The sequence below is a fragment of the Lathyrus oleraceus genome, chromosome 2 (genome assembly GCF_024323335.1).
Source record: "Lathyrus oleraceus cultivar Zhongwan6 chromosome 2, CAAS_Psat_ZW6_1.0, whole genome shotgun sequence".
Classification (NCBI taxonomy): domain Eukaryota; kingdom Viridiplantae; phylum Streptophyta; class Magnoliopsida; order Fabales; family Fabaceae; genus Lathyrus; species Lathyrus oleraceus.
Window position 1 is genome coordinate 4,019,682 of NC_066580.1, and position 22,871 is coordinate 4,042,552.

General features: G+C 35.5%; 1 protein-coding gene and 1 pseudogene across 1 annotated transcript; both read left to right on the forward strand.

The window, feature by feature from the left end:
• Window positions 1-10,628: 10,628 nt before the first annotated feature.
• On the forward strand, window positions 10,629-10,728 carry LOC127124278 (uncharacterized; annotated as a pseudogene).
• Window positions 10,729-19,185: 8,457 nt separating this feature from the next.
• Window positions 19,186-22,666, forward strand: LOC127117513 (calcium-transporting ATPase 12, plasma membrane-type). The gene is made up of 2 exons (XM_051047556.1): window positions 19,186-19,744; window positions 19,857-22,666. The coding sequence occupies exons 1-2, from the start codon at window positions 19,325-19,327 to the stop codon at window positions 22,569-22,571; spliced, it is 3,135 nt and encodes a 1,044-aa protein (XP_050903513.1). The 5' UTR covers window positions 19,186-19,324; the 3' UTR covers window positions 22,572-22,666.
• Window positions 22,667-22,871: the final 205 nt, after the last annotated feature.

Below are 22,871 nucleotides of genomic sequence, written 5' to 3' on the forward strand. Positions count from 1 at the left end.
AAAAGTAGTCTTCAAATGCTCTCAATCCCTAGGTACTCCTTGATTGGTCATAAGAGTCGAAGCACTTTCCCACCACCTCACAGCAGGACCCCTCATCATGTGAGAAGCAAACACAACTTTATTCTCTTCACTACAATGCACTATCTGAAAAATCCTCTCCATGCTGATTACCCACTCATGAGCCTTCACAAGATTTAATCCACCATAGAACTCAGGAGGATTCATGCGAAAGAAATCTCGAAAACTACCACCTGCAGCTTCTTGTGGAACCCCTTGAGGATGAAGACCACCATTCAACTGTTGCAACATCTGATGCATGAATTGGTTTTGTTGTTGATGCATCCGTTGCACAAACTGAGGCCATTGAAAATCTTCACTACCACTTGGCGGTTCTGAATCTGAATTCTGAGTTCTGTGTCTACCACGACCTCTGCGCCTGTCAGCCATGATCCTGAATGTCATACAAATAGAATTAAGTTGATCAGGCTAAATACTATGAATATAACATCAAGGACAATGATGACAACCCACATATGAGGCAGAAAGGAATACTTATAATATCTCATGGCTAGGTCGAGGATACGACCTGCTCTGATACCAATTGTAATACCCACATATAATATATGTCTAGAATACATATTATACATATTGTAATACTGGTACTGAAATACATAAGCGCCTAGCGACAAAAGTGTACATATTACATGCCTAAATGAAAACACTACATGGCACAAAATATACACAAAGGTGCCCAAAATAAAACTACGAACTAGATCATTGTAGAATGATCTCAAAAATATCTACATTGCGGAGAAGCCATCCACTACATCAGGTAAGCAAGACATCACTCTATCTTGCCCTTACCCTTCGCCTGATCGGAACTACCTGAAAAATAATCAACAACATGGGGTGAGATAATAATCCCGATGGGTTCCCTATCTTATACGTCCACTTGGGTCTACAGGGTTTTCTAATCAATATCCAACTTAAGTCAACAAGGGAAAGAAGACTTAAGTGATGGGGAAAAGTCTCGCAATGTATGGAAACATGCCCATGATTCTCACAACTCAAAATAAGTCACTATTCAGATTCATGAAACATCAATCCCTGAGCGGACCTACGTCTAGGGAAATCTCAGTTCATGCATGCTCATATGATTCGACTTTCACGGTGGATATCGGGTCCTCTATGAGTTCCAAACTCAATCCAAGCGACCGTCACCCGTATGGGACTCTAACCCACTTAGGGTATCTTTCATCGTATGGGCCTCTAACCCAATTTAGTGTCCACCTATCCCCCATGTCCGCCATGGTTAAAGCTCAAACCCCAATTGAGGCACAAATCATTGGTGTCACATCCTATTGCTTACTCATCTAAGCATATCAAATACGGATGTACACCGTCAAGGGTAAAACATTCTGAATACTTGATCAATTCCATAAGACACAACTATATTCATCAATCACTGGTGACTTCACTCGCTAATATACAATCAATAACAATGCATGTTCCATACAATGTGTCTCACTCTCAATTATAGCACTCATTCATTTACGACCTTCACATAGGTATCATACGAATAAATGTTGCTTTCTACAATTATCTAAGTTATATGTCTAACTTATAGCCTAAAAATGATCCCTGGATTAACTCACTTGATTCATTATGTAAATCTCACATTCAACATTGATTCAATATAAGTACAACATAACAAGTGATTAATAGTTGATGAAATGCATTTAGAAACATTCAAGAAATAAAATTTGAAGTTTTAGGCATGAGCCAATCGATTGGTTGGGAAATCCCAATCGATTGGTTTATCTCACGTTTTTGTTTTTCAAAGAATACAGAGGATCAATCGATTAATCCTAAGTGTCAATCGATTGGCAACTGAAAAATTTCCAGTTTTCAAAGTCAGTAAGTTTGTGCAATCGATTAGAGCTCACTGTCAATCGATTTGTCCTGCCAAAATTTTGTTTTCTTCAAAACAAAAAGTTAGTACAATCGATTGTTACGAAGGACCAATCGATTGGTCCCAAACGTTTTCCACTTTTTCACACACAAAAACTTCATCCAATCGATTGGTCTGGGAAAGGACTCCAGAACCAATCGATTGATTCCTGCACAAATCAAAATTTCCTCTGTATAACCATATAGCTTTCCACCTGCATAATATTGCTTCATTTCTAGCAACCAATATCTTGTAATAGTCATGAAACATATCAACAACATTTTCAAGAAACAACCACATACTTTTATCACAAGAATCCAACAAACACAAGAACACAAATAGAGGCATCATCAATGGAGATTCACATGATTCATGGAGAAACTCATCATAATATCATATATCTTACTATCAATTCCATGGTTTATCAAACCCTAATTTCTAAAACTAAAGTTCTACCTAGAACCCGCCTTAGGTATGGAAGAGGAGAAGTTGTTGAGGATGAGGTGATGAAATAAAGATGATGATCTTGTTCTTCCAAGTCCTTCTTGTTCCTAATCTTCTCAAGCTTATCTTCCTTCACTCTCTAACTCTCCCATTTCCTCTGCAAGTGCTTCTACTGGTATGTGAAAATGATACATAGAACATATATTACTGCATGTGGTTGGTAAGAGGCCACTAGGTGAGAACATATGGACAACAAGAGTTGAAATATTGTGTGGATAGAAAGTGGGTAGGAGTAGTAGAAAAATATCTTGAGTGATATCACACTTAGATAATTACTCTACTAGAGCAATTGACCCATTATTAGTGTTACCAAAATGTCCTAGTTAGTAAAAGGTCAGTTCTAATTAATATTAATTAAGTCAATCTGAATTCACTATTTACTCAAATTATCCAAACTGATAACTTTTAGAGCACATAGGAACTCAGTTGATCTCAAATAATAGGAATTTGAGTATTTAAGGAAATATGGGGTATTTGATCGCTCGACTTCGTGAGTCGAATTTGGGGTACAAACTGCAAGTGCACAGTTCTATCGCGTAGTTTTAAAAGATATCGATCCCACAGGGACTTATGAATCGATATACCGTTATCTAAGGTTACTTCGTAAAGCTAAGGTGGATAATGTTCGATTGTTTGGGGGAAAAGCTAAAACTAAAAATAGAATCTAAATTAAATATTAATAAAGCGGATATCGGTATGTAGTTCGTCGTAATTAGGGAATCAATTCTTTGTCGGTTTCTTGGTTTTAAAATAAATCTTTTCAGTTGACTTTATTGATTAAAAGTTTTATCTCAAACTCTCGCTCTGTTGAATAAACCATGATTTTATGTTAATGTAGCTGTCACTTATAATTAAGTCAAAAAACCATTTTTTGGAAGCAATACAGTCCATAGAAACTCTTTTCAAGAAAACACTGACCGTTTAAACACCCTTATCTCAAACTCTCGCTCTGTTGACTTAGGTTATATAATTAAATTCGAATGCTTAACTCTCGTCCTCACATTCAATCTTTAAAAATACTTTTTGGAAAAGATCGGAATTTAATTAACTCTAAAACTTGCTCTCGCCCTGATCTAGAATTAATGTCTAATTTACACTGTCCAGTTAAAACCTCAAACTCTCGCTCTATTGATTTTAACTTCTTTATGTCTTTTACCTTCGTAAAAAAAACTTTGTTATTAACCCTGTAAATTGAGACCGTAAAAAGAGTGATTTTAATTTTAAATTTAATTAAACCGACTCAGTTTTTGATTCCTTATTCCGCTTACTTTACATACCGATATCTAAGCGAATTAGCCAGACATGCTAAACAAACTTAAATACTTATCATGCATAAACAGACTCATCCCAGGCAGATAATATAAATAAATAATAAAACAAAGCATTAAATAATAATTAAAGAACCTGAATAAGTTAAACAGTAGTCTTGAATAAGTTAAACAGTAGTCTTGAACACTCCACCACAAGCCGGTAGGATTTGTTCTTGGATTCTTCAATTAAACAACAAATTAAAACGAAGGAAATAAAAACTGGATTCTAACGTAAGGTTAGATCCGATAAAAAGGTACACAATAGTTTCCGGTGTAGAAACTATTGTGCGAAAAGAATTAACTAAATGCTAAAAAGGAAATAGAAATTGCAAGGGAAATAGTGTAAAACTCGTAAAAGCAATGCTGTAAAAATAATGCTTAAGTTGCTGGAAGAGAAAAAGGCAAAAGCGAAAACGGCAAAAGGAAAAATATGGAAAAAGTGTGGAACCCTTTTAGGTTTGGCAAGTGGCTATTTATATTGGTGCCTTGAGTAACTGCTTCCACTTCCAAAGGTCTTCAACGTGCAAAGTACTTAGGCGCGGATATCGGCTTCAACTCTCCCTCAACGTCTCTGAAGCGTTCCTTGCGCCAAAAATGTAGGGGACTGGTGTGACGCTCGTCACACCATGTGTGACGTTCGTCACAGGAGTGTGCAAGGCGTGACGCTCGTCACAGCCTCTGTTACGTCCGTCACAGGCACAGCACCTGTGTTCTTGTACTTTGGGCTGGGCTTTGATATTTGGTTCATTTTCTCTCCTTTTTGCACCTCCTTTTCTTCCATTTTTACTTGTGCTTCAAAATAAGCCACCTGAGACAAATAGGAAGAAAATACCGCGTAATATCTAATAAAATGAAGTGAACTGAAATAAATAATGATAAAATTTAATTGAATTAAGTCCTAAAATATGATATAATTTCATGTTATCAAACTCCCCCATACTTAGATCTTTGCTTGTCCTCAAGCAAAATACAGTATAGAACTTGTTAAGATTTTTAGCCAGATGAAATTTCAAAACACAGTCAATTCGTATTAGGCTGCATGTAAACTTTGTTTAGAAGTAACTTGAGTTAAATCTTGACATCAACGACCACCGCCACAACCTAGATAACCCCACCTTATGCAAATCGGTTCAAGTACACTACGATAGCTATCCTAGTTCCTTCACTCTTATTTCACCCGTTTTCATTCAAGCGAAATCACATTAAGCCCTTTATCTTTTCGCGCACATAGTGGAGTAACCGGTTAGTGATTCTGATTCCCTTTTATCTAGAAGTTCTGGTACATAAGTCGGATAACTTCGTTATTCAGTCCATTGCAAATTGCGGGGGATCGGACCGTAGTCCGCCCTACCAAGTTCAGTACCAGATACCTGCTGAACCAACTCGTAATGGATCTTTCATCTTATGCTTTTGCATGATCTGCAACCTTTAGATTAAATGATCTGGTAGGGATCACCTAACTTAATTAGTGCATTTCCTGATATATATATATATATATATATATATATATATATATATATATATATATATATATATATATATATATATATATATATATATATATATATATATATATATATATATATTTTTTTTTTTTTTTTTTTTTTTTGGGAATCATTCACTTATATTCATCGGCTCTCCACGTAGTTTGCTATTAGGATGGTGCTGACTTCTTGTATAAACTACTCGGGGTTACTATAAAACTAAAAGTTCAAGGGATTGGTATAATAGGTACTTATCTGATCTAACATGTTGAGGTTCGTTTAGAGTGTTTGGCGGTAGTGGTCTTTGTCTTAATTCGTCTCAAGATCGATAAGGTGAGCAACCTTTATACTTATTGGGTGTTGAATTTTTGTTGTGGCTCATGGAAATTTGAGGGAATAGATAATAGAAATTTGTTCACACTCGGGACTTAACTTAAAATAATAGATTTTATTTTTTTTTAAGTTAAACATAAATTAAGAATGAATACTAAACAGAAATTAAAAGAATAATTAAGGAAGAAATAGGAAAATGATAATAATAAAATAAGAAAATAATAAAATAATTGTGGGTTGTCTCCCACTAAGCGCTTTGTTTAAATGTCGCAAGCTCGACAAAGAAACTGTTAAGTATTATCTATTGATCCTGGAGGCATTTCGTCTAAGTGTAGGATTTGCGAATCTTCGTTGGTTTCCGCATAGTGATAGTGTTTTAGACGTTGCCCGTTTACAGTGAACGGTTCTGTGGATTTGCCTTTAATTTCTATCGCTCCACTGGGAAAGATGTTAGTGATATGAAAAGGACCTGACCATCTGGATCGTAGTTTTCCTGGGAATAGCTTTAGTCTAGAGTTAAATAAAAGGACTGCGTCGCCTTGCTTGAAGGTTTTCCTTGATATACGCTTGTCATGCCATTGTTTTGTTCTTTCTTTGTAGATTTTGGCATTTTCATAGGCGTCTCTTCTGAGTTCCTCTAATTCGTTTATGTCAAGGATTCTCTTTTCGCCGGCGACCTTATAGTTTAAATTCAGATTTCTAATAGCCCAATAGGCCTTATGCTCTAACTCTACCGGGAGGTGACAGGATTTTCCATAAATGAGTTTAAATGGGGTCGTCCCTATGGGGGTTTTATAAGCAGTTCGGTATGCCCACAAAGCTTCTGGTAATTTTAATGACCAATATTTCCTTGAAGTGGCGACTGTTTTCTCTAATATTTGTTTAATCTCTCTATTGGACACTTCCACTTGCCCACTGGTCTGAGGGTGGTAAGGTGTCGCTATCCTATGTCTCACGCCGTATTTAAACAATAGTTTTTCGAGTACCTTGGATATAAAGTGCGATCCACCATCACTGACTACTATTCTTGGGATGCCAAATCTCGGAAATATTATATTCTTAAAGAGTCTAGTTACTACTCGGGTGTCATTTGTTGGAGAAGCTATAGCTTCGATCCATTTTGATACGTAGTCAACTGCCACGAGTATGTATTTGTTACCTAAAGAGGATGGAAAAGGTCCCATGAAGTCTATTCCCCACACGTCGAAAATCTCTACTTCCAAAATACCCTTTTGTGGCATCTCGTCACGTCTAGATATGTTTCCTGTGCGTTGGCATCTGTCACATTCCTTAATAGCCGCATGTACGTCCTTCCATATAGTTGGCCAATAAAAGCCGGCTTGTAGGATTTTAGAGCAGGTCTTGGATGTACTTGTGTGTCCACCATAAGGAGCGGAGTGGCAGTGTTGGATTATATTTTCTACCTCTTCTTCGGGTATACATCGACGGAAGATACCATCGGGGCCTCTTTTGAAAAGTAAGGGATCATCCCAGTAATAGTGTTTTATGTCGTAGAAGAATCGTTTCTTCTGCTGGTAGGATAAAGTAGGTGGAACTATTCCGGCGGCTAAATAATTGACGAGATCAGCGTACCATGGTGTGACAGATATAGCTAAGGTGGTTTCTACTGGCTTGTCAGAGTTATTCTCTTCCAAAGTAGCTATAAGTTTATCGTACGAGAAATCATCATTAATTGATGTTCTTTCCGGTTCAAGGTTCTCAAGTCTAGAGAGGTGGTCTGCTACTACGTTTTCAGTTCCTTTCTTGTCTTTTATTTCTAAATCGAACTCTTGTAGCAACAAGATCCATCTTAGGAGTCTAGGTTTAGCATCCTTTTTTGTTAAGAGGTACTTGATAGCGGCGTGATCAGTGTAAACTATTATTTTGGCTCCGACCAAGTAGGAACGAAATTTATCTAGCGCAAATACCACTGCTAGGAGTTCTTTCTCGGTAGTGGCGTAATTCATCTGCGCTTCATCTAGGGTCCTACTTGCGTAATATATAACGTGAAGCTTTTTATCCTTTCGTTGTCCTAAAACAGCACCTACAGCATAATCGCTGGCATCGCACATTATTTCGAATGGTTCATTCCAGTCGGGTGTCTGCATTATGGGTGCGGAGATCAATGCTTGCTTAAGCGTTTGAAATGCTTTTAAACAGTTATCGTCGAATATGAATTCAGCATCTTTCATCAATAGTCCGGTTAAAGGTTTAGTTATCTTAGAGAAGTCTTTGATGAATCGTCGGTAAAAACCGGCGTGTCCTAAAAAGCTTCGTACTTCTCTCACGGTTCTTGGGGGTTGAAGATTTTCGATTACCTCTATTTTGGCTTTGTCTACTTCGATTCCTCTGTTCGAGATGATGTGTCCTAAAACAATTCCTTCTTGTACCATAAAGTGGCACTTCTCCCAGTTAAGTACTAAGTTTACTTTTACACATCGCTCAAGAACTCTTTCTAGGTTTTCAAGGCATTCTTCAAAACTTTGTCCGTATACGGAAAAGTCATCCATAAATACTTCCATGATGTTTTCGAGAAAGTCGGCGAAAATTGCCATCATGCATCTTTGAAAAGTTGCAGGAGCATTACACAGGCCAAACGGCATTCGTCTATAAGCGAAGGTACCAAAAGGGCACGTGAACGTTGTCTTTTCTTGGTCATCAGGGTGAATTGGTATTTGAAAGAAGCCTGAATAACCGTCTAGATAACAGAAATGTGAATGTTTTGCTAATCGTTCTAACATCTGGTCAATGAATGGTAAAGGGAAATGATCTTTTCGGGTTGCTTTGTTTAGTTTCCTATAGTCGATGCACATTCTCCATCCCGATTCGATTCGTTTAGTTATAGTTTCCCCTTTTTCGTTTTCAATAACGGTTATGCCTCCTTTCTTTGGTACTACGTGTACAGGACTAACCCATTTGCTATCAGATATAGGATATATAATGCCTGCTTCTAATAACTTGGTTATTTCCTTCTTTACTACCTCACTCAGGATCGGATTTAGTCTCCTCTGGTGTTCTCTAGAGGTTTTACAGTCTTCTTCTAGCATGATGCGGTGCATACAAATAGAAGGACTTATTCCTTTAAGATCGGTGATGTGGTAACCTAGTGCGGTTGGATACTTTCTTAAGATATGTAGGAGTTTTTCTGTTTCGAGTCTTCCTAGGTCTGCATTGACTATCACAGGTCGTTCAAGTTCTGAGTCTAGGAATTCATATCTCAGATTTTTGGGAAGTGTTTTCAGGTCAAGGGTTGGTTTGTTAAGACATTGCGTAGGGTCCGGTGTTATTGCTAAACATTGGTTAGATTTGTCTTCTACAAGGTAGTCGGATGATTTGTCTTCTCCTAACTCTGCTTCTTTTATGCATTCATCGATGATATCCATGAAGTAACATGTATCTTCTATTGCAGGTGCTTTCAAGAATTGGGAAAGAATGAACTCAATTTTCTCTTCACCTACTTCGAAGGTGAGTCGTCCTCGTTTTACGTCTATGATTGCACCGGCAGTTGCTAAGAACGGTCTTCCCAGTATAATGGGTGTAATATCATCTTCTCTAATGTCCATAATTGTAAAATCAGTTGGAATGTAGAATTGACCTATGCGTACGGGAACGTTTTCAAGAATTCCTACAGGATATTTTATGGAACGATCTGCTAGTTGCACAGACATTTTGGTTGGTCTTAATTCTCCCATTTCTAGTTTCTTACATATGGATAAAGGCATAACGCTAATTCCGGCTCCTAAATCGCATAAGGCTTTGTCGATGACAAATTTTCCTATGTGACAGGGTATAGAGAAACTACCCGGATCCTTGAGTTTAGGAGGCATGTTTTGGATTATAGCGCTACATTCGGCAGGGAGTGTAACGGTTTCGCTATCTTCAAGTTTCCTCTTATTAGAAAGAATTTCTTTTAAGAATTTAGCATATGAGGGCATCTGCGTAATAGCTTCGGTGAACGGAATTGTAACGTTTAATTGTTTAAGGAGATCAACAAATTTTCTAAATTGGCCCGCATCTTTGGTTTTAACAAGCCTTTGAGGGTAAGGGATAGGTGGTTTATAAGGTGGTGGAGGTACATAAGGTTCCTTCTTTTCTATGGTTTCCTTATTACTCTCTTCCTTTTCCTTAGGTTCACTTTCCTCAGTTGATTTTTTAGGGTTTTGGTTTTCTATCCTTGGATCAGACGGTCCTTCCACTTCCGTTCCACTTCTTAATATGATTGCATGAGCGTGGCTTCTCGGGTTAGGTTGGGGCTGTCCAGGGAATGTACCAGTTGGGGCAGCAGTAGGCGTTTGTTGTTGAGCTACCTGTGATATTTGTGTTTCCAGCATTTTGTTATGGGTAGCCAGGGCATCTACTTTGCTTGCTAGTTGTTTAAGTTGTTCGCCAGTGTGTACATTCTGGTTTAAGAAATCTTTATTGGTTTGTTGTTGGGAAGCTATAAAGTTTTCCATCATGATTTCCAAGTTGGATTTCCTAGGGGCGTTATTGTTAGGCATGGATGGGTTCGGTTTCTGATATCCCGGAGGTATAGCTGGGGCTTGATTTGGAGATTGTCCAGGTGCGTATAAAGCATTATTACTTTTATATGAAAAGTTTGGATGGTTCTTCCAATTTGAGTTATAGGTATGCGAGTAGGGGCTTCCTTGAGCGTAGTTTACTTGCTCTGCTTGGATTCCTGTTAAGAGTTGACAATCCGTAGGAGTGTGACCTTGGATTCCACAGACCTCGCAATTCTGAGTTATAGCAACCACGGCGGCTGGAGGTGATACATTTAAACTTTCAATTTTCTGGACCAAAGCATCCACTTTTGCATTGACGTGATCAAGGTTACTTATCTCGTACATGCCAGTTTTCGTTTGAGGTTTTTCCACCATTGTTCGTTCGGTTCCCCACTGATAGTGGTTTTGGGCCATGCTCTCGATAAGCTGGTAAGCATCAGCATAAGGTTTGTTCATTAGTGCACCACCTGCAGCGGCGTCTATTGTTAACCTTGTGTTGTATAAGAGACCATTATAAAATGTGTGAATTACTAACCAGTCTTCCAAACCATGGTGTGGGCAAAGTCTCATCATGTCTTTGTATCTTTCCCATGCTTCGAAAAGAGACTCGTTGTCTTTCTGTTTAAATCCGTTTATCTGGGCTCTTAACATAGCTGTTTTGCTTGGCGGAAAGTATCGGGCAAGAAAAACTTTCTTCAACTCGTTCCATGTGGTGACAGAGTTGGAAGGGAGGGACTGAAGCCATCTTCTAGCGCTATCTCTTAATGAGAAAGGAAAAAGACGAAGTCGAATTGCCTCTGAAGTGACACCATTAGCTTTAACAGTATCAGCGTATTGGACAAATACGGATAAATGAAGGTTTGGATCCTCGGTAGGATTTCCAGAGAATTGGTTCTGTTGCACAGCCTGCAACAGCGAAGGTTTAAGTTCGAAGTTGTTTGCTTCGATTGCGGGTGGAGCAATACTTGAATGCGGTTCATCTTGCGATGGGGCGGCGTAATCTCTAAGAGCACGAGCTGGTTCTGCCATCTCGGGTATCGAAGGAAAAATGTTTTTGAAATCAGGAAGTTCTACAGGAGGGAGATTGTTTGCAGCACGATATTCCCGAATTCGTCGTAGGACTCGGAGATATAGTTCGATATCGTTGATTCGTAAATAGAGCGGTTCGCCTTGTGAGCGAGTGCGTGGCATACAAATCAGCGAAAGAAAGAACAGAAGAGAAAGAAACCTTAGTCTCTACAGCGTAACGGAAGAGTTACGATATCGATTAAATAAAAGTCCCCGGCAACGGCGCCAAAAACTTGATCGCTCGACTTCGTGAGTCGAATTTGGGGTACAAACTGCAAGTGCACAGTTCTATCGCGTAGTTTTAAAAGATATCGATCCCACAGGGACTTATGAATCGATATACCGTTATCTAAGGTTACTTCGTAAAGCTAAGGTGGATAATGTTCGATTGTTTGGGGGAAAAGCTAAAACTAAAAATAGAATCTAAATTAAATATTAATAAAGCGGATATCGGTATGTAGCTCGTCGTAATTAGGGAATCAATTCTTTGTCGGTTTCTTGGTTTTAAAATAAATCTTTTCAGTTGACTTTATTGATTAAAAGTTTTATCTCAAACTCTCGCTCTGTTGAATAAACCATGATTTTATGTTAATGTAGCTGTCACTTATAATTAAGTCAAAAAACCATTTTTTTGGAAGCAATACAGTCCATAGAAACTCTTTTCAAGAAAACACTGACCGTTTAAACACCCTTATCTCAAACTCTCGCTCTGTTGACTTAGGTTATATAATTAAATTCGAATGCTTAACTCTCGTCCTCACATTCAATCTTTAAAAATACTTTTTGGAAAAGATCGGAATTTAATTAACTCTAAAACTTGCTCTCGCCCTGATCTAGAATTAATGTCTAATTTACACTGTCCAGTTAAAACCTCAAACTCTCGCTCTATTGATTTTAACTTCTTTATGTCTTTTACCTTCGTAAAAAAACTTTGTTATTAACCCTGTAAATTGAGACCGTAAAAAGAGTGATTTTAATTTTAAATTTAATTAAACCGACTCAGTTTTTGATTCCTTATTCCGCTTACTTTACATACCGATATCTAAGCGAATTAGCCAGACATGCTAAACAAACTTAAATACTTATCATGCATAAACAGACTCATCCCAGGCAGATAATATAAATAAATAATAAAACAAAGCATTAAATAATAATTAAAGAACCTGAATAAGTTAAACAGTAGTCTTGAATAAGTTAAACAGTAGTCTTGAACACTCCACCACAAGCCGGTAGGATTTGTTCTTGGATTCTTCAATTAAACAACAAATTAAAACGAAGGAAATAAAAACTGGATTCTAACGTAAGGTTAGATCCGATAAAAAGGTACACAATAGTTTCCGGTGTAGAAACTATTGTGCGAAAAGAATTAACTAAATGCTAAAAAGGAAATAGAAATTGCAAGGGAAATAGTGTAAAACTCGTAAAAGCAATGCTGTAAAAATAATGCTTAAGTTGCTGGAAGAGAAAAAGGCAAAAGAGAAAACGGCAAAAGGAAAAATATGGAAAAAGTGTGGAACCCTTTTAGGTTTGGCAAGTGGCTATTTATATTGGTGCCTTGAGTAACTACTTCCGCTTCCAAAGGTCTTCAACGTGCAAAGTACTTAGGCGCGGATATCGGCTTCAACTCTCCCTCAACGTCTCTGAAGCGTTCCTTGCGCCAAAAATGTAGGGGACTGGTGTGACGCTCGTCACACCATGTGTGACGTTCGTCACAGGAGTGTGCAAGGCGTGACGCTCGTCACAGCCTCTGTTACGTCCGTCACAGGCACAACACCTGTGTTCTTGTACTTTGGGCTGGGCTTTGATATTTGGTTCATTTTCTCTCCTTTTTGCACCTCCTTTTCTTCCATTTTTACTTGTGCTTCAAAATAAGTCACCTGAGACAAATAGGAAGAAAATACCGCGTAATATCTAATAAAATGAAGTGAACTGAAATAAATAATGATAAAATTTAATTGAATTAAGTCCTAAAATATGATATAATTTCATGTTATCAGTATTACATCAAGCACCTATTGATCTCGGATCAACAACCACCTTATAAAGAGCATCTTTTAATGCCTAAGATAAAGCAAGACAGCAACTAAGAGGTATACTTTTCACTATGAAGATAGTTGTTGTAAGGACTCTCTCTAAAAACCTTGCATCCAAAATAAACATCTTGTTTATATTTATATTTATATATATATATATATATATATATATATATATATATATATATATATATATATATATATATATATATATATATATATATATATATATATATATATATATATATAATACTCTTTTTGATCCCTTAACTATACCCTGAAATTCATTTTGGTCCCTTAATTTTAAAAAGGACCAATTTAGTCCCTTATGTCTTTAAATAGTGCCACGTTGCTTCTTTTCGTTAGGTCTGTTGGTCAAAATTAAAATAAAAGGTCACTTAACATACACATGACGTTGATGTGACATATGCTCATCACTAATGTCATCAAAATATCAAGAAAAATTCCAAAAAAAAACTTTCTCCATGGATTTGAATTAAGGTCATTTTGGTCGTTGGGCGAGATACTTTGCCATTAATGCACTTCAGCTTTTTTGATTTCAAGTCAAACTAAATATATATTGAAATCTTGATTATTTATAAAAATAAAATATTCAACCCAACAAATATAAAACCCATAAATGCTTTTCTTATGGGGATTTTTCATTAGAAAACATATTCATCAAAAATCTCCTTATTCCCAAATTCAGATTTGGAGTAAATTGGGTTGCTTAAGTTGCTTTTGTTATGAGGATTGTTCATCAGAAAGCATATTTCCAAACCCGGAAATTCTTTTGCTATGGGGATTGTTCATCAGAAAGCATATTCATCAAAAATCTCCTTATTTCCAAACTTAGATCTGGAGTAAATCGGGATTGTTCATCATAAAGCATATTCATCAAAATGCTTTTGTTGTGATTCTAAAATGTTTTTTCATTTAGGTCATCGATTAGATTCAGCATCAACATCTTCTATTTTGATCTGAATTAATTTGATTGGTGAAATGATGACTGATTTGAAGATATTCTTGCATATGAATTGGTTGAAGATGTTTTCGGAATCGACAGTTGTTGTTCCCTCGAGTTCATTGTTCTTATTCTGACAGTTGTTGTTTTCGAAATCTGGAAAATATAGATGAGTCAACATTATTCTTATTTGTTTTGATGTTCTTTACACTTGCCTTCAAATTCTACCATTGTTGTTAATTGTGTAGAATTAATTAATTACATTCATATGAGGTTGCTTCTTAGACCGCCAAAAAACCTATTTATGACCTTATAATGCACAAGAGAAGACCTACAAGTGGACCTTATATCACATGGGTCTACTTCCCAACATGCATCACAATAGACTATTATGGCTATTTTTATACTAGGAACAAAATCTATAAGATGAATACCAAGATTATCAGCACCTCATAAACATCTAAGAACATTATCTATCACTTTCTAATGATTATCTGGAGGTTGGGATAGAAATTAATGGTATAGCCACCAATGATTGTAGTAGAAAAAGCTTTAGCTTGAGACATTTGTGCTCTGCCAACAACTATTGAATATATCTAACTTGGAAAATGATTAATGATCTTGAGCCTCATCACTTCAATCCTCATAAAATAGTCAAGTGTCCCAAGATGTTTGTTAATAATTTTATTCGTGAAACAAATAAGCAAACATGATATAGTCTAGTGGGACACTATCTTTCCAAGTAATTGTGGTGACTATGGTGTGCTTTCTGTTGAAGGCAAAATTTTGGGGAATTTTATTTTGGAATTTTGGTGACCTTGATGATGAAGATGATTGTTCATTGTCAATTCAACTACCACGTATGCATAAACAAATGTCGTTTGAGCAAAATAGACGGAAAGAACTTTTATGACGATATTTGAACAATTTGAACAATTAAATGACTACATTGGTCCTTTATATAATATTAAACACTTATGTTTGGGATTAATAATATCATAAAATATCATCGGTAGTTTTTTATGAAGTTTTATTTTATTTTGAATTTTACTTTTATTGTTAATTTTATTTTAGAATTTTGTATAGCTTATAGTTTCAAATAATTTCAAATGACAACATATAATATATGTTATAGACTATCTTTTCATTTTTTACCCAAATCATTTATTTTTATATATTTTATTCATTTACTCAGCTTTTAGTTTTTTATTTAGTTTAAAACTTTAATATTTTTATTTTTAATACATAATAGGTTTTAATTTTTTAAATAAATGTTAAATAAAAATTGTCATCCGATCTTATTAGGTTTTCACTAAGTACTTATTCTAACCTTAGGATAAAATATATCTACAATTTTTTAATATGATAAATAAATAAAAAATTAAAATATAATTTCTCGAAAAACAATGTAATACATTTTATATTAAAAAATTTAACAAAAACCTTATAATATTAAATATCAAATTTACAATTTAAATTGAAAACAAATGAACTCAAAATAATTTATATTATTTTTTAATTATTATCCTAAAAATAATATTTTCATTAAAACTGTAACATACATAAGTAAAAGACGACGTGATAGAAGAACGTAGGACTGATATTGCTATAATTGTGAAGGAAAAGGACTTGAACTCAGATCTGGAGTAAAACGGGATTGTTCATCAGAAAGCATATTCATTAAAAATGCTTTTGTTATGATTTTAAAATGTTTTTGCATTTAGGTCAACGATTAGATTTGGCATCAACATCTTCTATTTCGATATGAATCGGTTTGATTGGTGAAATGATGACTGATTTGAAGATATTCTTGCATATGAATTGGTTGAAGATGTTTTCGGAATCGACAGTTGTTGTTCCCTCGAGTTCATTATTCTTATTCTGACAGTTGTTGTTTTCGAAATCTGGAAAATATAGATGAGTCAACAATATTGTTCTTATTTGTTTTGATGTTCTTTACATTTGCCTTCAAATTCTACCGTTGTTGTTAATTGTGTAGAATTAATTAATTACATCCATATGAGATTGCTTCTTAGACCGCCAAGAAACCTATTTATGACCTTATAATGCACAAGACACGACCCACAAGTGGACCTTATATCACATGGGCCTACTTGCCAACATGCATCACAATAGACTATTATGGCTATTTTTATACTAGGAACAAAATCTATAAGATGAATACCAAGATTATCAGCACCTCATAAACATCTAAGAACACTATCTATCACTTTCTAATGATTATCTGGAGGTTGGGATAGAAATTAATGGTATAGCCACCAATGGTTGTAGTAGAAAAAGCTTTAGCTTGGGACATTTGTGCTCTGCCAATAACTATTGAATATATCTGATTTGGAAAATGATTAATGATCTTGAGCCTCCTCACTTCAATCCTCATAAAATAGTCAAGTGTCCCAAAATGTTTGTTAATAATTTTATTCATGAAACAAATAAGCAAACATGATATAGTCTAGTGGGACACTATCTTTCCAAGTAATTGTGGTGATTATGGTGTGCTTTCTATTGAAGGCAAAACTTGGGGGGATTTTATTTTGGAATTTTGGTGATCTTGATGATGAAGATGATTGTTCATTGTCAATTCAACTACCACGTATGTATAAACAAATGTCGTTTGAGCAAAATAGACGGAAAGGACTTTTATGACGATATTTGAACAATTTGAACAATTAAATGACTACATTGGTCCTTTATATAATATTAAACACTTATGTTTGGGATTAATAATATCATAAAATATCATCGGTAGTTTTTTATGAAGTTCTATTTTATTTTGAATTTTACTTTTATTGTTAATTTTATTTTAGAATTTTCTATAGCTTATTATAGTTTCAAATAATTTCAAATGACAACATATAATATATGTTATAAACTATCTTTTCATATTTTACCCAAATCATTTATTTTTATATATTTTATACATTTACTCAGCTTTTAGTTTTTTATTTAGTTTAAAACTTTAATATTTTTATTTTTAATATTTAATAGGTTTTAATTTTTTTAAATAAATATTAAATAAAAATTGTCATCCGATCTTATTAGGTATTCACTAAGTACTCATTCTGACCTTAAGATAAAATATATCTACAATTTTTTAACATGATAATTTTTTAAAAAATAAAAAATTATTTTCAAAATATAATTTCTCGAAAAACAATGTAATACATTTTATATTAATTTTTTTTAACAAAAACCTTATAATATTAAATGTTAAATTTATAATTTAAATTGAAAATAAATGAACTCAAAATAATTTATATTATTTTTTAGTTATTATCCTTAAAATCATTTTTTTAATAAAGTTGTAACAAACATAAATAAAAGACGACATGATATTTGTAGAATTTAGAAGGAGAAGGACTTGAAATGTCTTCTTCAACGTGTTAGAACTTGACGTTAAGGATGCAAACCATCTCTACCACTTGAAGATAGGGGTGGCCAACCGGGTCGAGCCCACGAAGCCGCCCAAAAATGGTGGGTTGGATTGAGATTTTGTGTCCACATACCGCTCAACCTGCCCCTTTTAAGTCCACCCTACCTTAAGCCCGCAAAAAAAAGGCGGATTGACCCGCCAACCTAGTTATCAATCATACTCAAAATATTTATTTTTGTTGGTTGAAGATTAATACTTGAACTATAATTTTAGAATATTCGTTGATGATTCTATTTTATACATTTATTTATGAATATATGCAATATCTTTTAAAGTCAAATTTGTTAAAAAGATGCTTGATAAAAAATTGTTATAAAAAATAAGTGAAAAAATTAATTGAAATGTAAAAATAAGCCTATTAATCTATTAAAAAAATGAAGAATTTTTTTTTTAAAAAAAAAATAGACGGACAAGTCTGCTGTCCACCAACCCGCCACGTTGGCGGGGCGGGCTAGATTTTTATTTCCAATTTTACTTGGCGGACTTGTCCGTCCCACCCCTTTTTTTGACGGACTTAGGGTGGGGCGGGATGTGCGACCCATTTTTCCACCCCTACTTGAAGATAGTATCAACATTAGACATTGGTAGAGCTTCAGAGAACAAGATGGTCGACATGGAGGGAGGTGATCTATACGGGTGTTTAGCCTCCAAAGTCTTTATTGTATGTCCATTATGAAGGAAAACTTTAGATGACCCCAACCCTTTTATAGCCGTTGTGAAATGGCCATCTACAACTTTTCAAAATCATTGCTTGACATTAGAACTCATCTTTTTACCTTTCTCCTTAATATGAATTCTCCCACAACCCAAATTATCTTCCTCATAGTTGTCAAACACACTATCAATTAATTTGGTAAAACCATATGCATCTCTCCAAGTAACTAAACATTACAAAATATGTTGTTGCAGAGACTTTCGATTTCTAGACATGTGATCCTTCTTATTCAGAGGCTTAACCACCTATTAAGTACAACGAAGAAGAAGTAACAATCGAACTCAAGAACCTACTGATCCCGGATCAAAAACCACCTTATAAAGAACATCTTTCAATGCTTGAGATAAAGCAAGACGACAACTAAGAAGTATACTCTTCACTATGAAGATAGTTATTATAAGGACTCTCTCTAACAGCTTTGCATCAAAATAAACTCCCCATCTTTTTCGAAGTTATCCAAGTTTATTTTGGATGGTTTATCAATATCCACAATGTGACTTCCAACCTCCCATGTCCCATGAGCGATACGAATCAGACCATCAATGTGATGACAAACCTGACTCAAAGCATGAATGCTCATACACCTTCCACGTAATCATTATTTACTAAAGTTGTAATAAACCTAAACAACTCTAAGTAGAAAATTGGTTTTTGTAAATTGCTAAAAAAGAATTTATCCTATAGTGGCTAAAACAAATGAAGCTAACCAATATCGGTTAAGACTTTTAATTAACCTATGCATCATTGTTCTTATCCAATTAACCTATGCATTATTGCTCACATGGCCGTGTACATTTTTTCCAAAACCGTGTACATTTTTTCCACACTATACCGCGTCTACAATGGGGCTTACTAGACGCCAAGAGTTTTCTATGAATAGATGAACCTCAAGCTTTGAATAAACATATGGTTAAGAAACATGTTAAAGCTTTTGGATGCTTTATTTCTTTCCTGATAACAGCAAAAAGTTGTTCAATTAGATATTCCTTATAGTTGTTGATAAACAAACATGTCTGAAACAAACATTTCTTCCGATGGTGGCAATATAGAACTTGGTGCTAGCTTACTCATTAGTGGTAGCAAATACAACAAGATATGGCGCAAAAGTTTATACGTCGGATTCATGATCTCCTTGAAGAGGCCTACAACTTTTAGTAACAACTATGAAGAATCTACATCATCATTACTATACGATTCATTGCATCATAGTCCTCCTGCTAGAACCTCGTCAGCCAAATCTTTTGTTTCAATTGATGTAGACTCTCATGTCCAAGAGGAGGAGCGAGAAGAAGACGACGTGCTAGAAGAGCATGTTAAGACTGGTATTGCTAGAATTGTGAAGGAGAAGGACTTGAAATCTCTTGGTGAACTTGGTGGAGTTGGTAGAGTTTGCCATGTTCTTCATGGTCAATCTCAACCCTCCTCAGAGGTATATTAATCCTCTTCATATGATGCTAGATCATTTTGTATAGTGAAAATGTAGGGATTTATTTAGCAACTGTTTGAAAAATATTTTGTTTTTTGTTTTGTTAATGGAATAGGAGATGATTGAGAACCTTGGAGCAAGCTTCTCTGGTTTTCTTTGGAAAAGCTGCAAGCAAAATCTTTATACGATTTCAATGTTGTTGATTTCAGCCTTATTATCCTTTGCCACGGAGTTTAAAAAGGAGGGACCTAGATATGGTTGGCATGATGGTGTTGCTATGGTTTTTGCTGTTTTACTTCTGATTGCATTCTCTTCGATAACTAGCTTTTGGCGCGAAAGAAAAACAATCAAGTTGGCAAAGAAAAAAGGCGATGCGATGAAATTCAATGTCAAAAGACATGAAGTTGATCTTACTCTTTCCATATATGATCTTGTGGTGGGTGACATGGTGTTTTTGAGTCCTCGTGATGAGGTTCCTGCTGATGGTTTGCTTTTGAGTAGTGACAATCTTATGTTGGTTGAGGGAATGAAAAATGAAAAAATTGATTGTGAAGAGAACCCTTTTCTTATAGCCAGTTCGAAGGTGATTGAAGGTCGTGGATGGATGCTTGTGACATCAGTTCGAAACAAATCAAACTCGGCTGAGATCAAGAGATGCCTTTTGGAAAATCTAATTGAGAAGCCAATTTCATACCTTGACAAAGTTTCTCTTTTTATCTTTACACTTGTTTCACTTGTGTTGTTCATTCGTCTAATTTGTAAAAAAGACGGAGATGATGGCGGACTTCCAGATATTAAAGGGAGTAACGTTTCAGTTAGCATGTTAACAAAACTCCTTGAAGATATTCTTTCAAGCCCACAAGGAAAGATTGAAATTTTAGCACGTCTTTTTAGTATTATAGTATTATGTGTGCAACATGGAGTGCCATTGATGATTACTTTATCTTTCCAGTACCAGAATGATGAAGTAGTGCTTAATCAAGAGGTTGTTATGAATGATTTGTCAGCTTGTACAACAATGGGGTTGGTAAATGTCATCTGCATCGATGTATCTGGCGGTGGACTAATATTTAAGCCAATGGAGGTCGGTGAAATATGGATAGGGGAAGAGGAGACAGACATGAACAATATTCGGGAATCGGGAACATGTCAAGATGTACTGGAGAAGCTTAAACAAGGAGTTTGTTTATCAGTTCTCGCACCAGGACTATCTCCTTCTCATGTGTCTAACTCACTTGCTTCTTGGGCAACAACAAAATTGGAAATGGACATTATATCTTTTAGAGAAAATTTTCATATTCTTGAGCATGGAAAACTGGATTCTAACCAAGAGGGAAATGGAGTTTTGGTGAAAAAAGTAAGTGTCAATGAACAATTTATGCACTTGCACTGGAGTGGGGATGCATCCATAATGTTGGAAATGTGTTCACAATACTATGATAGTGAAGGAACGTGTCATTCCATTGAAAATCAGAAAAACAAATTTGGGCAAGTGATTCAAGAAATGGTGTATAGTGGCCTTAAACCAATTGCATTTGCTTATAGACAAACACAGGTGCAAGAACTCAAGCAAGACGAGATGACCTTATTAGCACTAATGGGTCTCAAATACAAATGTGAAGAATCGACAAAAATAGCTTTGAAAGCCCTTGAAAATAATGGAATACATATCAAATTGGTTTCAGAGGATGATGATATCATGATACTGAATGACATGGCTTGTGAACTTGGAATGGAAGTGTCGATAGACGGTGGTCGCCTTGAAGGAGAGCAAATTCGTGATTTGGATGACAAAACCAAATTGGTTAAAGTGGATAAAGCCATTACAATGGGAAGTTTCAGTCCTAAAGACAAGCTTCTCATGGTAAAGTGTTTACAAGAAAGAGGTGATGTGGTTGCATTTATTGAACAAAGATTGTTGACTAATCGTATTTCGGACGTTCTAAAGCAAGTTGACGTAGGGATAATCCATAACTCTTCAAGCAGAATAATTGACAGAAAAGAGAGTTCTGATATATCTATCACATGTTTCAGTGCATTGGAAACAATAGTGAAGGTGGGAAGAAGTAAATATCACAATATTCAAAATTTCGTTCAACTTCAGCTGACAATTGGTATATCAGGGTTACTCATAACCTTGATTACAACAATTTTCACAGGAAATTCTTCCCTAACAGCAGCCCAATTGATATGGGTGAATGCACTAATGTGTCCTCTGGGTGGCCTGATGATGGTGATGGAATTAAGTAGCGAGGAAGAGCTTGTCAAACAACCATCTAATAGGAATCAGTCAATAATAACAAAGAAAATGTGGAAAAATATAATTTTTCAGATTTTGTATCAGGCTTCTGCTTGCATGATACTTGAATTTGGGGGACATGTAACTGACAGTGAAAAGCAAATAAGGAAAGTCATGATCTTCAATACATTCTTTTTATGTCAGCTATTCCATCTGCTCAATATCATGGATTTACTGAAAATACAAGTTTTCAAGGTTGATGTACAGAAGTATTGTTTCTTAGTGGCTTTAGGTTGTTGTTTTGTTTTGCAGATTGTGATAATTGAGTATGCACAAAGCCTAGCAGATTGCATTCATCTGAATGCTACTGGATGGGCTATCTGTGTTCTAGTTAGTTCTGTTTCATGGGTACCTAAATGGACCTTGAAGAAGATTCTTTCAGTTTTTTTCAACACCAACTTTACTTCAACCTTGAACTCTCCAGAGTCCATCCCACAGCCTTTGTTCTATCTTTCTTGGGGACTTCCAGCAGCAATGGTGCTTCTTTTATTCCCTCTAGGACTAGTAGGTATTACTTGTGCATATTTGTAAATATAGTGTTAAGAATATTTCTATATAGAATAGTCTCACATCGACTATATCATGTAATTAGTTGTAATCTCTTTATATAAAAGTGTTTTTCAGAACATACGGTTTACTCAAATGTCTTAGTCTCTTGTATTTCAACATGGTATCCAGAGCCTACTGAGAGACAACCCTTCATCATGCTTTACCCGGTTGGCCCATTGTCTTCCGATGAGAAATTTTTGCCAAATCGTGTCATAACTCCGATTTGTCTTCCATACACTGTCGTGACTCATTCCGACATCAGTTTTCAAAATTCTCCAGTCA